Source organism: Bos javanicus, chromosome 23 (assembly GCF_032452875.1).
Source record: "Bos javanicus breed banteng chromosome 23, ARS-OSU_banteng_1.0, whole genome shotgun sequence".
Taxonomy (NCBI): Eukaryota; Metazoa; Chordata; class Mammalia; order Artiodactyla; family Bovidae; genus Bos; species Bos javanicus.
In genome coordinates this window covers 11,376,926-11,394,577 of record NC_083890.1, presented here as the reverse complement: position 1 = coordinate 11,394,577, position 17,652 = coordinate 11,376,926, and the positions used below count along the sequence as shown (strand labels likewise).

The following is a 17,652-nucleotide window of genomic DNA, read 5'->3' as shown; positions in this document are numbered from 1 at the left end:
AGGACATGGAAAGTACCAAGGAATTTGGAGGTAGAAACCTACATCTAGCCCCAATTATAAATATTTGCCTATTTTGCATTGTTGAGTCTCCATACAACTACAAGGCAACACAGCAGGACCACTCTCAGAATCCAGCAACTCCTGGTTTGTTAGCGTTCTTACTCTGACACTTTATTAGGCTTTTTTCATGCACAGGTTCACAGAACTTCTTTGCTGAACTGGAACATCAGGGAGACAAATAAAATATCAATTTTACAGAGTTCAGAGCAACATCTGAAGCTCAACTTACACCAACTGTATAGGCTAGGCATTTGTGTTTTATCTTCTCTAGTTTCAACTCTATAATGGTAACATTTTACCATTATTTTTAGGTACTTTTATTATACCCACTTCAAATCCTCTGTGGACTAAGGTAGGGCATAAGTAAATGAATAAAAATAAAATCTCAACATTATCTATGCCATCAAAAGGGAATCTCTTTAGATATTCAGGATTAAAACAAACTCACACCCAAGGAGATAAGCAGAATAAACCCACAAGAGAAAAGCTATTTGGCATAAACAAACACCTATTTAATATCAGGATATCATAAACCTGAGGAGGTGCAAGGACCTTGGCGGGCACCTGATCTTTTACTCACACAGTAGGAGAGTGGCCCTCATTTGGCTCACATGAATCCTTTCAGCAGAGGGCGCTCACTACCTCCTTAGGCATGTTCATCACTGGTGAAAAGCTGTATCTATTTATACAAGTTCTTTGTGAGAGACACACTCTGCCTTTCTGTATCTTCTACCCACTGGTCTTAGACCCAGTCTTATATGAAGCAACAGGAAACAAATCCATATCCCACCGTATCTCCCCCAGGCTCCTCTTTTCCATTTTGGACACCCCCATATCTTCCATGTAAGTAGTTCCAATCCCCACCAACCACCCTGATCATACTGCCTCTGGGGACTTCTGGTTTGTTAATATGGTTTCATAAAGACATAAATGGCCTTCCATCTCCTCGCTACACAGGTACCTCTGGCTCATCTCGCCAGTTCACATTCAGCTCTTGGTCAAAGCCTTGCAGTGTCAGACCCAAGCCTCGTCGACCTTTCTGATTAGAGGCCTCAACGATGTCCTTCCGACCCTGGCTGTATTTACCCAATCCTTCACCTTCCTTGAAGCCCATCTTGGCCTGAAAAAGAGAAGTAAATGGTGCATTTATATGAGCAAACAGAAGTGGAGCACTTACATAAATAAGACATTTATTCAGTCTTTCTACTGTGTCAGACACTGTATTAAATTGAGAAATACAAACGAGTAAGGCCTAAAGTTTTCCTTCTAGCCTAATAACTGCAATTTGATTGTGAGCCCCGTGGCTGTCTATTCTGGAGGTGAAAGTCTAGGGCAACCAGAAGTTGGATAAATGAGAAGGACCTCATAGCTGTAATTAAAGGCACCAAGAGTACATAATGAATCTCACTGGACATTTGCACAACTACCCTTCCAGCTAATTTGTCTGATTAAGTGAGAAGTAAATCTAGAGCAGAGCTGATAAAGAGAACATAATTTAAAATGGAACTGCTTCCAGCGGCAACTTCTAAACCTTACCCTTAACCAGTCAAACGGCCTTACTAGGGAAGGACAATGAGGGCTTGTAGGAGCCCACTTAATCAAGAGATTAATTGAAAAATCACTTCATGTAAAACTGAGGTACGGAAGGTACTGTAAGACTGGACAGAAACATCTTTTTAAATGTCACAACTAACTAAAAAGCTTACACTAACCTCTAGAGTCCTGGGCCCAGTTACATATCCCTAAAACCAGAGACCCCAAACCCACATACCTTTGTCTAATAAAAGAACTCCAACCCTAAAGACCTGTTTCCTCTAGAGGCCTGTATTTCCTGTGGAAGGGGCACTGCAGGCTCAGCAGCTGGATGAAATTCCTACAGTAGCCACAAACCTTTCCCCAGGTCGGAGTCTGAGTCACCAACCCTCCCATCTCCCACTTTCCCGAAGTTTTTGGCCCCCAAATCAGAATCCTGACTACGACTTCAGAAGTGGCAGTTCTCATTCTCAAATGACTCCAACAGAAAATGGAGACGTCAACTATATTTGTGAAGCTAGACAGAAGACAAACTTGGATTTCCCTGACCTTTGCACATAAACTGAAGTCTGGTAAGAGAAGTATGCAAGTCTTTTCTTCCACCTTCCTCCTGTGGTATATCAACAGGGTACCAAAGCTGGAAAGGAAAACTGGGCCCTCCTTTGGAAGTTAACACAGAAGACAGCTCTACTCCCATTTAGGAACCTGGGAGTGAGCAGGATTTTAGTCTTTTTTTTTTTTTTTTTAAGATCACTCACTAGAGCAAAAATCTCAGCATGAAGCCCCCTTATCCACCAACACACATCTGTGTGCTCACATCTGCTCATAAGAACTCACTACTAAGGAGACCAAAGGCTGCCCCAGCTCTGGACAGGAGAAGCAGGCCTGAACAGCCGCTTCCCAGGGATGATTCAATGTGATACATGTATCAGGAAGGGGTCACGCCCTCTCTACTGAACTACAGCAGCTGGGAAGCAGAGGGAAAACTTACGCCCTCGCTTTGCTGCTTCTCCTACCAACAGTTTCCCTCCTCTCATTCTGCTGGTAGAGCTTTAGAAACCCAACCCAAGTGCTGACATACCATGAGCTTCTGGGACACACTGTTATACATGGAGTAGCGGGAGGAAGTTCCCTCCACAAGAGAGTCTGCTTTGAATGCATCGTCGAAAGAGTCCGAGCTGCGTTGCTTCCCCTCAGTCTCGCTGTCAGACCCACTAAGGCTGGTAGCAGATGCTAGAAAAGAAAAAAAGAAAATCTTTTAGTGTGTTTATGGCACAATATAGCCTCTAAAAGTTCAAGTTTCATTTATACAACTAGTGTTCGGTATATGCATTGCACACACACAGTTCATTAAGTCACCCAGGTCAAATGTATTCTCTCCCTCGTCTAAACTGTGTAATCTTGGGCAAGGCCACTGAAGGCTCCTAAGGGTATCTGACACACAATGGGAGTTCGAAATCCAGTTTTCCTTTCCCATCTCTTACAAAACTGGGATGATACCTTCCTCATAGAGTTGTTTGAAGATTAAGTGAAAAAATATATTTGGGAGTGCAGTGTCAAATAAAAAATTTATTAACAATATGATTATTATTTCTGCTGCTGCTATTTATTAGTTGAACATCCCTTTCTAAACACTGATACCTGTTTTCATTTTCAACAATTCTATCATGGGGACTACTAGTTTGCGATTGTCTAACCTAGCTTTCTGTTTTCATGGCCCTTCAAACTTGTGGCTGAGAGGGGGGTGTCTACAGCACAGCCTCAAAGAGCTGGCTCACAGACTGAAAGTGGGGGAAGAGAAAGGAAGAAGTGAAGGGGGAGGTGGGGACAGGAAAGGAAGAGGAGGAGAGAGAAGACCGGGGTCCAAGCAGCTGAACTGAGGCGGGGAGTAGAGGAGCTGCAACTAAAGACTCCAGGAGGGAGCTGCCGGCCTGGGGGAGTCAAGCCATTAGCTCATTTGTTAGCAATTTTGTTGCCAAAAGACTCCAAATAAGACCCACCTCAGCAGCTACTAGAAGTGGTGGGTTACTTGTCTCCCGGCCAAAGGTGGGATAAGCCACAGTCTAGATAATCACTATAACTGCATCTTTCCTTCTCTTTGATAAATATGTGAATCTCTTAGATTTTAAGGAATTCCCTGGCAATCTAGTAGTTAGGACTCAGTGCTTTCATTGCCAGGTCCTTTAGATCCCTGGTCAGGGAACTAAGATCCAGCAAGCTGCATGGCATGGCCAAAAAAAAAGAATAAGATATCCCAACCCAATATAGTTTTATTCAAGTCGTTTCTTAGGCAAACCCACCCAAATTTGGAAATAAATTCTATCTCAAAGATCAGTTAAACAGGGGGCTTCTTTGGTGGTCCAGTGGTTAAGACTCCATGCTTCCACTGCAGGGGGCGGGGGTTCGATCCCTGATCAGGGAATGCAGATCTTCCATGGTGCACAGAGTGAGCAAAGAAAAAAAAAATCTGGTAAAACAATTTCTGCATATTACCACTGAAAATGGTATAAACCACAAGCCAGGAGGAATGCAGAACAGGAAATTACAGTGGCAGTGTTCAACCTGATCCCAAGGTTAAAGAAGCTGTACAGTGCTCAGGAGTACACAAACCTCATTAACAGGCAACTGTGTTTGTTCTTTGGTGGAATAGTAGTTAAGACTCCCTCTGCCAATGCAGGGGTCACAGGTTCAATTTCTGATCTGGGAAAATTCCAAATGGTGCCGGAAAACTAAGCCCCTTCATCCCAGAGCCTGTGCTCTGCAACGAGAGAAGCCACTGCAGGGAAAAGCCCTTGCACTGCAAGGAAGAGTAGCTCCTACACGTCACAACTAGAGAAAACCTGCAAGCAGCAACGAAGATCCAGTGCAGCTCACAATAAAAATTTTTTAAAAGAATGAAGTTTTTTAGTTTCTTCAATTTATGAATATTATTCTTGCAAACATCTGGTAGTTATTAGGATATAAATGCTTGCCATTTAGACCTAAATACTAACAAACCTGTTACGTATTTCTTTTGTTATTTTAAAGGCATAGTGAAAAAAGTTAAGGCAACACTAAGAGTGTCAAGAACCAAGAAAACTTGGGAACCTCCACTCCATGTATTGAAATGATGAGACCACCAAGAAACATTGTCAACTGGATAACAGAAGACTGAGACCATATCCATGAGCATGGCATCCTAACTTTAATGTTCTCAAAAAGGACAATAAGAATAAAATAGAATAAAATTTTTATTTCTTGTAATTACAAAAAGAGCTTTTGGAAGGCAAGATATACAAGACCAATAAAAGTGATTAGCCATACATGTGCGGTTGAGGCAGAGAGAAGAATACCAAAACGATTCCTTGGAACAAGTGGAAAAAGTGAAGCCTGATTTCTATTTTTATATCACTAGAGTTTATAGTGGCTATCTTTTTATATTTCATGTGAATATATTAGCTATCAAAATTTTAAATAAATGTTAAAAAAAAAAACCCTAACTTAGCAACATAGCACAATTCTTTTAAGAAAGAAAGGAGGTCCTTGAGAAGAGACGTTGACTCAAAGTTTGGCTGCTTGTGGGAAGCATTTGAGGAAAGGCACAAAAGACAGCCATTTAAAAAAAATTCTCTATACACTCAAAATGGGCTTTATACAGATATTCATAACTTGAGGATTACATTCTAATTCTAAAGCCTGTCTGCACTGATCCATCCATCTCCTTGTGAGAACACGGATTCGCAAAGGGTTGACATTCAGAGAAAAGCAAAGTCTTCCCTAGCACAAAGGCCTGACTTTCCCTTCCACAGAGCTCCAACAGCACCAGTATTCACACCATTAGCACAGCATTCATCACACTGCCTGAGAGGCAGTTGCCACATGCCACCCCACTGGACACAGTCACTCCTAGGGAGCAAAGACTGTGCCACAATTAACCTTCTATCTCTAACACTTGAACTGAGGCTTTGCATTAAAACAAATAAACTAGGTACTCACTGTAGTGAATTTAAAGAACTGGCACCCAGTTGTCATCTCTGCTAAGCATCTAGTGAGTGTACAACTCCTTAGGACATTCCCTCTTACAATACCTCAAACATGTGGTGTAAGACATCCAGCCCCCAGAAATACAGGGAAGGATACATGTCATTATATATTAGGTTGGGGCAAAAGTGATTATGGTATTGGATTGTGAATTTTAAAACCATTATTAACTAGGCTCAGTTCAGTTCAGTCGCTCAGTCGTGTCCAACTCTTTGCGACCCCATGAATCGCAGCACACCAGGCCTCCCTGTCCATCACCAACTCCTGGAGTTCACCCAGACTCACGTCCATCGAGTCAGTGATGCCATCCAGCCATCTCATCCTCTGTCGTCCCCTTCTCCTCCTGCCCCCAATCCCTCCCAGCGTCAGAGTCTTTTCCAATGAGTCAACTCTTTGCATGAGGTGGCCAAAGTACTGGAGTTTCAGCTTCAGCATCATTCCTTCCAAAGAAATCCCAGGGCTGATCTCCTTCGGAATGGACTGGATGGATCTCCTTGCAGTCCAAGGGACTCTCAAGAGTTCAACACCACAGTTCAACACCACAGTTCAAAAGCATCAATTCTTCGGCGCTCAGCTTTCTTCACAGTCCAACTCTCACATCCATATGTGACCACAGGAAAAACCATAGCCTTGACTAGATGAACCTTTGTTGGCAAAGTAATGTGTCTGCTTTTGAATATGCTATATAGGTTGGTCATAACTTTCCTTCCAAGGAGTAAGCGTCTTTTAATTTCATGGCTGCAGTCACCATCTGCAGACACATCTTTATTCATCAAAATACGAACCATTACAATCAACACATTTTTGCCAATAAGAAGTAAGTTGGTTTATTCCTGTAGCATAAAAATCCATGTTTGGGGTTCAACAAACTCTTGCAAAGCATTTTCTGCCTCCCACTGGTTGTGGAAGCATTTTCCCTGCAAAAAGTCATTGAGATGCTTGAAGAAGGGGTATGGTGGATGAGGCAAAACTTGGTAGCCCAATGTGTTCAACTTTTGAATCGTTGGTTGTGTGACATATGGTCAGGTGTTGTCGTGGAGAAGCACTGGGCCCCTTCTGTTGACCAATACTGATTGCAAGCGTTGCAGTTTTCAGTGCATTTCATCGATTTGCTGAGCATACTTCTCAGATATAATGGTTTCACTGGGATTCAGAAAGCTGTAGTAGATCAGATGGGCAGCAGACCACGAAACAGTGACTATGAGATTTTTTTGGATGCAGTTTGGCTTTGGGAAGTGCTTTAGAGCTTCTCAGTCCAACCACTGAGTTGGTTATCGCTGTCATATAAAATCCATTTTTCATCATACATCACAATCTGATCAAGAAATGGTTCATTGCTGTTGCATAGAATAAGAGAAGATGACACTTCAAAATGACAATTTTTTTGATTTGCTGTCAGCTCATGAGGCACTCACTCACCGAGCTTTTGTACCTTTCCAATTTGCTTCAAATACCAAATGACCATAGAATGGTGGACGCTAGGTTCTTTGACAACTTGTGTAGTTGTAAGAGGATCATCGTTGATGACTGTTCTCAGATGTCATTATCAATTTTCAATGGCCAGCCACTATGATCCTCATCTTCAAAGCTCTTGTCTCCTTTGCACAACTTCTTGAACCACCACTGCACTGTATGTTCACTAGCAGTTTCTAGGCCAAATGAGTTGTTGATGTTGCAAATTGGCACCACTGCTTTATGACTTCAAGCTCAAGAAAATGGCTCGAATTTGCTTTTCATCTAACATCATTTCCATAGTCCAAAAAGTAAAGATAAACAGAAAGTAAAAAGACATTAGCAGGAAAAAAAAAAAAAGGCGAGAAATGTGCATTAAAATGACGTATAATATCACATTCATTAAGAATGTATTCCAGTATTAAATGGCAAATTTCAACAATACAAAAACTGCAATTACGTTTGCACCAATCTAGTATTTGTCCAAATACACAGAGTGTGCAACATCAAGAGTGAACCGTAATGTTGTATCAGCATAGGTTCATCAATTTTAACAAATACAGCACTCCAGAGACAGATGTTGCTAATGGAGGAGGCTGTACACACAGGGGCAGGGGTGTAGGAGGTCCCTTTCTACTTTCAATTTTGTTGTGAAACAAATGCTCTAAAAAAAATAAAATGAAGTCTTAAAAAATTTTTTTAAGGTTCAACAAACAATTTAAGCATGAAGATGGAAGATCTATATCCTAACAGAGAACTGTGTCCCCTTGGACTACTTTTTAGCACCCTGTACCAAGGCCAAAAAAGGACACCTTATACTGTTTAATACATCAGGCAACAACTTTGGTTCAGGACCTGTTTTTATAAATGGTCCATGTTGTATACAATGGAGTACTATCCAAAAGTATCAGTCCTACTCCCAGAGAGCTTAAAAATGCAACAGCTAAGATAAATATGCGTTTTTCAGTATATATGACGTTCTGCAAAAGAAAAACAGGTGAGCATGTGTGAAAAAATTAGAATAAACTTAAAACCAAAATTCTGGCTTCTGAGGAGGAATGTTGGCTGAGACAATCCCTGAATGAGAGGCACCAAATTGGCCTTCATCCTCTTAAGGTGACCCTCCAATTCCCTCAACAAGGAGCCGATGTGCTTACATGGGCCAATGTGGCACACATCACAGAGTGCTACTCAGAAGGACAGACCCAGAACGTTAACAATGAGTAACCATGGAAACTGAGAGGTATGGTGATATTTATTTTCTGTCTTGCCTTTCCTGCATTTTCTGTGTGAGAAATAAGAATATATTAGTTTCAAAATTAGGGTTAAAGAAAGAAAAAAAACGATAAAGAAATAAAGTCTCATTTAATAAGCCTTGTGCAGAATTTGTTTCCAGAGTAATCTTCAGAGGACAGCAGATATGAGGGAAAAGACCTGAGTAGCTCAAGACTAAGCCTGGGCCTCTCATCGCCCATGGAGAGGAGAGATGTGCATTCAACAGAGCTCCCACACGCTAAAGAGCTGTGCTTCCCAAGGTGCAGCGTCTTTCTCCTCAGTTGCTCCTGACTCTAACCTGTACTGCTCAGTAGGGGGCAGTTCCCTGGGCACAGCCCTAAAGTTTCTCAGGGAAGCCCAGGGATCCTGCCACCGGACTAGCCTAGAAGTTAGCATGTTACATCAGTTGTTATTTCTTTCACCAGCTATCTGGAGACTCACACATCTGTCTATACAAAGGTTAGGAAAGCTTGGTATCCTTCTCACAGGACAATGTGCCCTTGATCCAGCTCTAGGGAGCTGCCAGGCTGTTAGGTTTGCTTAAGGATCCATCAGTGGGCACCCATCAAAAATATGATTACCATTCCTGGGCATGTAGGGTTGCTGCCACCGTCAGATCCCAGAGAGAGAGATCTTTCGTTTTGTCTTCGTAACATTTTTGGACCAAAATGACAGAGAGAACCAAATGTGGGTGCGAGGCTCACTGGGCAAATCCTTGGTGGCTCAGGTGCAATACTCCTGGACTGGACTCTTACACAAAGATCTTTCCACTCCATTCCTCTTTCCAAGGTGTCACCGAGAGTACAGCTGTCCCGCCCAGGGTCTGAGAATGAGGCTGATGGGAGCTAAAATATCCGACTAGGCTTTTCTTTGTGAGATGGAGAAGTGTGCTGGATTAGCAGATAAGCCTTATTTCTCCATTTCACGTGCTATTTAAAGCCTGTTCTTAGCCTGACACCATTGAAGCCAAGTGCCCTGGAACAGTCTTGATGGCCACAGACTGCCACGGCCACTCTTTTCAGATGAAAAGAAGACACCTGTCTCTGCTGCAGCAAGAGCTAAAGAGAAAGTTTAGCCTCCCAAGACTGATAAGAATTAGCAAATATTGAGCAGACAATCTTATAATGAGGATATAAATTAACAGGAGTAATAAGGTTGGTCTATTAAAATCATGAGTTTCATTAAGAACTTGCCAAAGCTGGGTGGCATTCCCATTTACACCCCAGGAGCTTCCCTTCTAAAACCTACCGGAGAGCCCAGCTACTGACAGAATTGTTCACAATAGAACAGTAGGTCAAACACGTCAGGATTAAAAACGAGAGTGACCACACACAAGGCGGGGCAGTGCTGACCACGAACGGCCATGGCGAGCAGCACACAGACGCAGGAGAATAAACTACGCGCTGCAATAAACACCACATCCTGCCCAACCACTGCTGCGGAGCACACTCATTCCTGTTTAGAGACTCAATTTCTCCTTCATGCCGGACAAATGGTAACTCGTTAGAGCAATTTAAACAGATACCGATAAAGGAAGTTTTTGATTAAGGCCATGAATCTGGGCTGACAGGAAAACGACGGTGTTTCAGGGAAAAGAGCCTATTTAGGGAAGAATTAAAACCTGGTGGAGAGAAGGCACTTTCGGCTGAAGGAGCCCGGCGACTTCCAGAGCAACACGCTGTGGGAAGGCTGGGAGCCCACACGGGATGTGCAGCTGAGGAGAAAAGGAAATCGTCTCGGGGTCTAGACCAACCTATCCTGTGACAAACAACCAAAAAGAACAAAATGACTGCCATCTGCCGCTCCTTGCTTAATTTCCAAGAGTATATTTAGGCTTGAAAATGCCTTCAAACCCCTTAAAATACTCAAAAGAACGCACGATGACCCAGTGGCCATGACAACATCCCTTTTCTTCTTTAGTCTGGTCAGATGTCAGTCTCAGACTGGCAATGCAGCTACCCTGTCAATAATGCAAAATAAACAAACTGATTAAACTAAATAGACCTATTAATGAGTCACCACATTGATCCAGCAAAGGAAGCACAAACAAGGCCCAGACAGACAGACACAGCAACTACTCATGTTTTGTTTTTCTATCTGCACTCCCTAAAGAGCATTTTTCAATCATCTATTCAACAGTGTGTCCAGGTAGCAGTGGCTGGAGAGGAAACACATCTGCTTTAATGCAGTGTGCTGAGCAGCAAAGTCACACAAGAGCTCTCAGCAGATATGCAGTTTCTGGGGAGACAGAAAACTACCAGAGCACACTGTCCAGGGGATGCCTGAGAGAAGTCACCACAGAAGGAGATGACAGGGACACAAGGCACTTAATGAAATGATCCTCTGCAGACTGGAGGAGGGGTGGCACAATCAAAGAGGTGAAGCATTTTAAGGCTCTTAGAAAAGATACCCCTGTTGCCTTCCATCAGTTCTATTCGGTAAATATTTTAGTTCAGTTCAGTCGCTCAGTCATGTCCGACTCTTTGTGACCCCATGAACTGCAGCATGCCAGGCCTCCCTGTCCATCACCAACTCCCGGAGTTTACTCGAATTCATGTCCATTGAGTCGGTGATGCCATCCAACCATCTCATCCTCTGTCGTCCCCACTTACTGTGCCATTTATTCCATGCCAGGCATGGGGCTTCAGGGGGAGGGGCACAGACAGCAGTCTTGCTGATGAAGACACCAGACCCTCATCCTCAGAGCCTTCTGTGGAGCAGCTGCTGCTGCTGCTAAGTCCCTTCAGTCGTGTCCGACTCTGTGCGACCCCATAGACGGCAGCCCACCAGGCTCCCCCGTCCCTGGGATTCTTCAGGCAAGAACACTGGAGTGGGTTGCCATTTCCTCCTCCAATGCATGAAAGTGAAAAGTGAAAGTGAAGTCGCTCAGTTGTGTCTGACTCTTAGCGACCCCATGGACTGCAGCCCACCAGGCTCCTCCGTCCACCGGATTCTCCAGGCAAGAGTGCTGGAGTGGGTGCCATTGCCTTCTCCCTCTGTGGAGCTGCCCCTCCCTAAAACTAGCTGACCCGGGAAGTTAACAGTGTTTGCCTCTGCCTCATTTTTCTGCCAATCAAAGGGACCAAACAGCCTATTGCCAGACATATACAATGTACTGGCCACCTCTAGATTTCCATTCTGTACACACAACAGGAACAGTCAAACCTGACTGAGTCATATGGTACTACTTCTGAAAAGGTTAAAGCCATTTGCCAGAATTAAGGGGAGTTTGTGGGAGAATGGGAGGGAGGGGGGATAATCTCCACAGTTACATTTTTAAAAGCTTGAAATTTAAATTAGACTGGTTCCCTTGAAAGAGTCTTAAGTATACACCTTTATCTCCTGGGAGTCATTCTCTTGAGAGCAAATGTCCCCTGAGATTCGCTTAGGACCAGATACCTCCACCACCTAAGTATTCCCCTAGGCACACACTCCCCTTCTCCCTTGCACGCCATTTCTCCTGCTCAAGACTGAAGATTCTACCTTCAAGTTGCTCAAATCCCAGGTGATAAGCAAAATTCCCTTCCTCAACACTTGCCAGAACCGACTCACCCAATATATTTTTGCCTTCCCAAATTAGCAACCTCAATGACATAAACCCTTTCCCACCCACCCTAAAATCCATTGTGACAACTTTAAAGCCGCACCTATCCCCACACAGAAGGTTATAAGAAGAGTCTCTTATCTAGCGGGGATCATGGCCACACCAAATGCTTCATTAGCTGTCTGCAAGGTCTGTCAAGTTCCTCCCTTCTGGACCAGCAATTCAGTACACCTGATGAGTTACCGCCCCTCAATTAGCCAGCCTCTTGAGAATAAACTGTATTTTTTTCTATCACCCTCAAGGGAATGCTTTACACTATCTCAGTCACCAATCAGTCACCAAATTTCATTCCAATTTACCACTGATCCAGCACAGGATACAAAATCCAAGACTGCTGGGGGTATTGGGTGTCCAAAACGTCATATCCACCCAGCACTGGGAACATGGCATTTGGAAACAGGGTCTCTACAGATGTAATCAAATTAAGATGAGGTCATACTGGATTAGGGTGGGCCCTCATCCAATGACTGCTATCCCTCCTAAGAAAAGGGAAATTTGAACACAGACACACACAGAGGCAAAGACTGGAGTTATGCTGCTGCAAGAACACCAGGAATCGCCAGCAACTAGCAGAAATGAAGACAGGCAGGGCAGGATTCTTTCTTAAAGCCTTGGGAGGCAGCATGGCCCTGCTGTAACCTTCGTTTTAGACTTCTAGCTTCCAGAAGTCTGGAGAATATATTTCTGTTGTTTTAAGCTACGTAGTTCACGGTACTGTTAGGAAATTAATACAGCTGGCAATTCAAGGAAAATGCAAACAGAGCTACTTCTAATTGTTTGGTATTTCAGGCAAGCTCCAAGACAGAAAGCTCCACAGAAAGCACCTGTGGAAACTGTGAACATCTGTCACCCTAGAAAATAAGCAAAGTAAAATGCTAGGTTCAACCAGATCAGTGAAATCCTTAAAGCTTAATGCAAACAGCGAACACAGGGATGCTCCAATTCCTTCGGGTGTTTCTGACCATAACTGCCAAGGGAACTGAGAAAACAGAATGCAAAAACCTGAGGGAAATTAAGCCAGATCACCACAGCAAAGAGTCCAGCCCTGTGAAAGAGCCCCTGGATCACTAACAGCTGAGAGCAAGGGGCACTCAAGGCTCACCACTATGTCTACCTGGCTGAAGGCAGCAAAGAGTGCCACTCACTGGAGGACCACAACAGAACCAAGGCACGCCTGTAGAAAGGCCAGCATTTTAGTTACAACACATTCCCAACCCCCAACAGGAGAATGGCAAAAGAGAAAGTCTACAGCCGATACATCTCGGTAGAATTTGCCGAATTTTCCTCATGGGGCAGTGGGCTGTATTCTGCCCAACTGAGGCATCAGGGATTCAAGCAGCCAGATGGTCAGTGGTCTCTGACCAGAGGCAGGCTTACCTTTTGCTGCATGATTGACAGAGGAAGGAGGCTCATCATCAGATGTGGAGCTGAGGCTCAGGGCAAGCTCAGCAACTCTTTTCTTCTGTTTCTTGAGAGGGGCAGTGCATTCTGAATCATTTCTCCTCTTCATTGTTACTGCAACCATAAATCCAGATAGTCAGCTGCCCTGGTCAGAGACACTAGGATCACAGCAGGGAATTCCAGAGAGTAAACCATTAATGGGATGAAAGCTGGCAACTCCAAACAGCTCCCAGTGCCAGTGCTTGAACAGCTTCTTCCTCAGAATGATACCCAGGAAGGCTAGCCAAGCTCTGGTTTTCAATAAGAGCTGTCAGTTTGACTGGAAAATGTGGTGCTCACCGACCCAGAGGTCTCTGGGCCACTGGTGTCAAATGCTAAAAAGTCATGGATCAACTCCACAAGCCACAAGGGAAAAAAAGGCCTTAGGTACTTGCTAGTCTATAGTTTTGATGCAACAAGGGACACGTGTGATGATAAGGTACACTGGAAATCAATCATGAAACCTAATGAATATCAACAAATATTTTCAAGGTGAAAAGACTATCCCAGAAAGGCTACTCCATCGCCATTATTATTTCACCAGGAAAATTAAAAGATTACACAGTATGATACAAATACTGGTTTTTGGTTTACTTCAGGATGTTTGAAAACATGGGAGAATTGGGAAAGTTTTTAAATGGAGTAAGGAATGGAAGCAGTGGTTGACTTGACTGAAAAAATGGAAGAGTGGGAAAGTTAGCAGGACCAGACATCATATCATAGGACTCAGGTACAAAAACAGAAATTTTAAGAACAAGAACCCGCCTCCAGAAAAAGAGAATGGAAGGAGGCGAGGCACGGTGTCACCATCATCCATGCCCATGGGTAAGCATGAGAGGCAAACATGAGGGGGGGAAATGAGATGGAATGAAGTAATAATGAGATTCCTGAAATCATTCCTCAAGGAGTGATTAAATTGAAAAACAAGAGTAGGTGAAAACAGAGTGGCTATAAGAGGACTCAGAAAAGAGAAAGTACTCAAAAATAAGAGCAAACACTTGGGTGCTCAGCTGGCCTGCAACTGCTTGGGGAAGGGGAGCTGCAGGGACACAAGAGCAGGCGAACAGCATGGGTCAGGGCAGCAGTGCTGAAATCCAAAGATATCACTGATGCCTCATGATTCAAACATGAATCACGTGTCACTTCTCTCTAGCTCAAGGATGAGCCAGCCAACCCAACACACAATCTCCTCCTTTCTAAGGAGGCAGCCTCTTAACTAGGCACAGGCAGGAGCTATCCTAAGAAGGAAGAACAGGAGAAGCTGAACAAACAGAAAACAAAACCAGGCTGAGCTACATTTAACTTTAAAGTACGGTCTTAAAAATCCGCCCCCTCCCCGCCCCCGCAACCACCACCACCTCCAAGGCCCATAACCTAAGCAAAAAGGGCCCTCTGATTCCTAGCACGTCTGGGGGAGGCTGGAAGCACAGGAAACTCAAGAACTGTGTGAGATGGATGCAGGAAAAGGAGTGGAAATAGTTTGCGAAAGGCAGGAGATGCTGGTGCTCCGCCCCTACACATCCTAGATCTGGACCTTCCAAACCACCTCATCCAACCCTCTTTTCCTTTGCCACTGCAAGGAACTGAGGCCCGAGAGGGGAAGGCCGCGCAGCCAACCGACCACAGCTCAAGTGACCTACACATCCAAAAGAATGTGCCCTGGCAGGGAACTCTTCGACTCGCTGCTCTCCCAGGGAAGGGGTTCAGATCCCCTCTCCATCTCCCCAGGCCTGGGTTTCGCACCGCCACCCGTTATCACAAGAAGCAAGAGATGAGCTCGCGTCCCTCCCGGCCAGCCTTCTCATTTGTAGACAACGTGAGTGTGTGAAGAATATGTGCGCAGAGACGTGTGTCAGCAGCGGCTGGTGGACTGGAGACAGGGCGCGGGGGAAGAGACGGGGGATATAAGGGAGGAGGGGAGAGAGAAGGGGCGGCAAGGGTCACGACCGCCAGCGCGGGGGCCGAGGCGGCGGCGGCGGACGTGAGGATGCTGAGCCCCGCGTGCCCGCCCGCTCGCCGCCCCCCCACCCGGGGCCGCGCGTCGGCACTCACGCTGAGGGAAGAGGGCGACCTGCCAAGGAGCGGAGAGGGGGGGCGGTCAGGCCGCCGATGCCGCCGCCACCAGGCCTGGCCCAGCCGCTGCCAGAGCCGCCGCCTCCTCCCTCAGTTTCGCTTCCCCACTAGCCCGCCCCGGTCCGCGGGCCGCCTAGTCGCGCTCGGGTCCCGCCCTGCGGGCTGCGCAGCCTGATGACGTCAGGGCAGCCGGCTTCCCCCACCCCTCGCGGGCCCTGGCCCCGGGGAAGACCTGCTCGGCTTCGGGGCCGCCTCAGCCCCACCCTGCCCCGGGCCTGTCCAGGGCGCCTGCGCAGAAGACCCGACGCGGAAGGACTATAAAATCGAGAGCAACCAGGTCTCTTGTTTTCTGGCACTAGAGGACGAGAAACAAACGTGGAAAACAGAAAAGGCAAAGTGGCATCACATCAACTCCTCTCTCAATCAATTGTTTTAATTTTACAGATTAAGAACAAGTTTAGAGAGGTAAAGGATAAAATGGTTTGAAGGCACACACACCCAACCTTGTTGTTCACTGCTGTTATCTCCAACATAGAGAAACAGTGCAACCTCTACATATACTGAAGTAAAATCTGGAAGAAAGAAGGAGAGCTGTCTATGGCCTCTTACCGTATGGACACATAGGGCTTCCCTTGCCAACTCCTCTTCTGATCTTCAGACCAATGGGGCCAGAAGTTTGCTGAGCGTCCTCGGTGTCACCTTGTTCCTGGAGTCCAAGCTTGTTCTGCTCTCCCGGGACAGGCCAATGACTGGAGACCAGGGCTTGAGGCAAGGAATACAACTTCATTCTGAGAGCTGATTGACTGAGAAGCTGACAGACTATATCTCAAAATAACTATCTTGCCAGGTTTTTTTTAATAGATCAGCTATGGGGGGGATGTGAGGAAAACAAAGTAAAAAGGCCATTGATCTTGCAAAGATCTCCTAGAATAGAGAGTCTCAGGCAGGGGATGTGTTAATTTCTCACATCTTGCCATCTACAGGTGAACAGGGATCTGAACAAAGGCGCTTTAACAGTCAGGCAGAGGAGCAGGATTCTCTGAGGCAGGGCTTACAAGTGATTATAATAACAAAAGCAATGAAAAGCAAGTCTAAGAAACACCTCCAACATGGAGTCAGAATGGGCCTGCAACAACTTCACACCCATAAACTCAAGTCTGACCTTCAGTTCAGTTCAGTTGCTCAGTCGTGTCCGACTTCGCGACCCCATGAATCGCAGAACACCAGGCCTCCCTGTCCACCACCAACTCCCGGAGTTCACCCAGACTCACGTCCATCGAGTCAGTGATGCCATCCAGCCATCTCATCCTCTGTCGTCCCCTTCTCCTCCTGCCTCCAATCCCTCCCAGCATCAAAGTCTTTTCCAATGAGTCAACTCTTCGCATCAGGTGGCCAAAGTACTGGAGTTTCAGCTTCAGCATCATTCCTTCCAAAGAAATCCCAGGGCTGATCTCCTTCACAATGGACTGGTTGGATCTCCTTGCAGTCCAAGGGACTCTCAAGAGTCTTCTCCAACACCACACTTCAAAAGCATCAATTCTTCGGCGCTCAACCTTCTTCACAGTCCAACTCTCACATCCATACATGACCACAGGAAAAACCATAGCCTTGACTAGACGAACTTTTGTTGGCAAAGTAATGTGTCTGCTTTTGAATATGCTATCTAGGTTGGTCATAACTTTCCTTCCAAGGAGTAATTCTTTTAATTTCATGGCTGCAGTCACCATCTGCAGTGATTTTGGAGCCCCCAAAAATAAAGTCTGACACTGTTTCCACTCTTTCCCCATCTATTTCCCATGAAGTGATGGAACCAGATGCCATGATCTTCCTTTTCTGAATGTTGAGCTTTAAGCCAACTTTTTCACTCTCCACTTTCACTTTCATCAAGAGGCTTTTGAGTTCCTCTTCACTTTCTGCCGTAAGGGTGGTGTCATCTGCATATCTGAGGTTATTGATATTTCTCCCAGCAATCTTGATTCCAGCTTGTGTTTCTTCCAGCCCAGTGTTTCTCATGATGTACTCTGCATAGAAGTTAAATAAGCAGGGTGACAATATACAGCCTTGACGTACTCCTTTTCCTATTTGGAACCAGTCTGTTGTTCCATGTCCAGTTCTAACTGTTGCTTCCTGACCTGCATACAGATTTCTCAAGAGGCAGGTCAGGTGGTCTGGTATTCCCATCTCTTTCAGAATTT

General features: G+C 45.2%; 1 protein-coding gene across 1 annotated transcript in view; it reads right to left on the bottom strand.

Moving 5' to 3' along the window:
• The window catches only part of CMTR1 (cap methyltransferase 1), a 53,535-nt gene extending 37,910 nt beyond the window's left edge, over positions 1–15,625 (bottom strand). Inside the window, exons 1-4 of the mRNA XM_061398060.1 lie at positions 15,437–15,625; positions 13,322–13,459; positions 2,675–2,826; positions 1,022–1,180 (exon numbers count right to left, since the gene is read on the bottom strand). Of these exons, the coding sequence (XP_061254044.1) occupies positions 1,022–1,180; positions 2,675–2,826; positions 13,322–13,454 (444 nt within the window). The 5' untranslated portion in view covers positions 13,455–13,459; positions 15,437–15,625. The remainder of the gene's footprint in view (positions 1–1,021; positions 1,181–2,674; positions 2,827–13,321; positions 13,460–15,436) is intronic.
• Between the last annotated feature and the right edge of the window lie 2,027 nt (positions 15,626–17,652).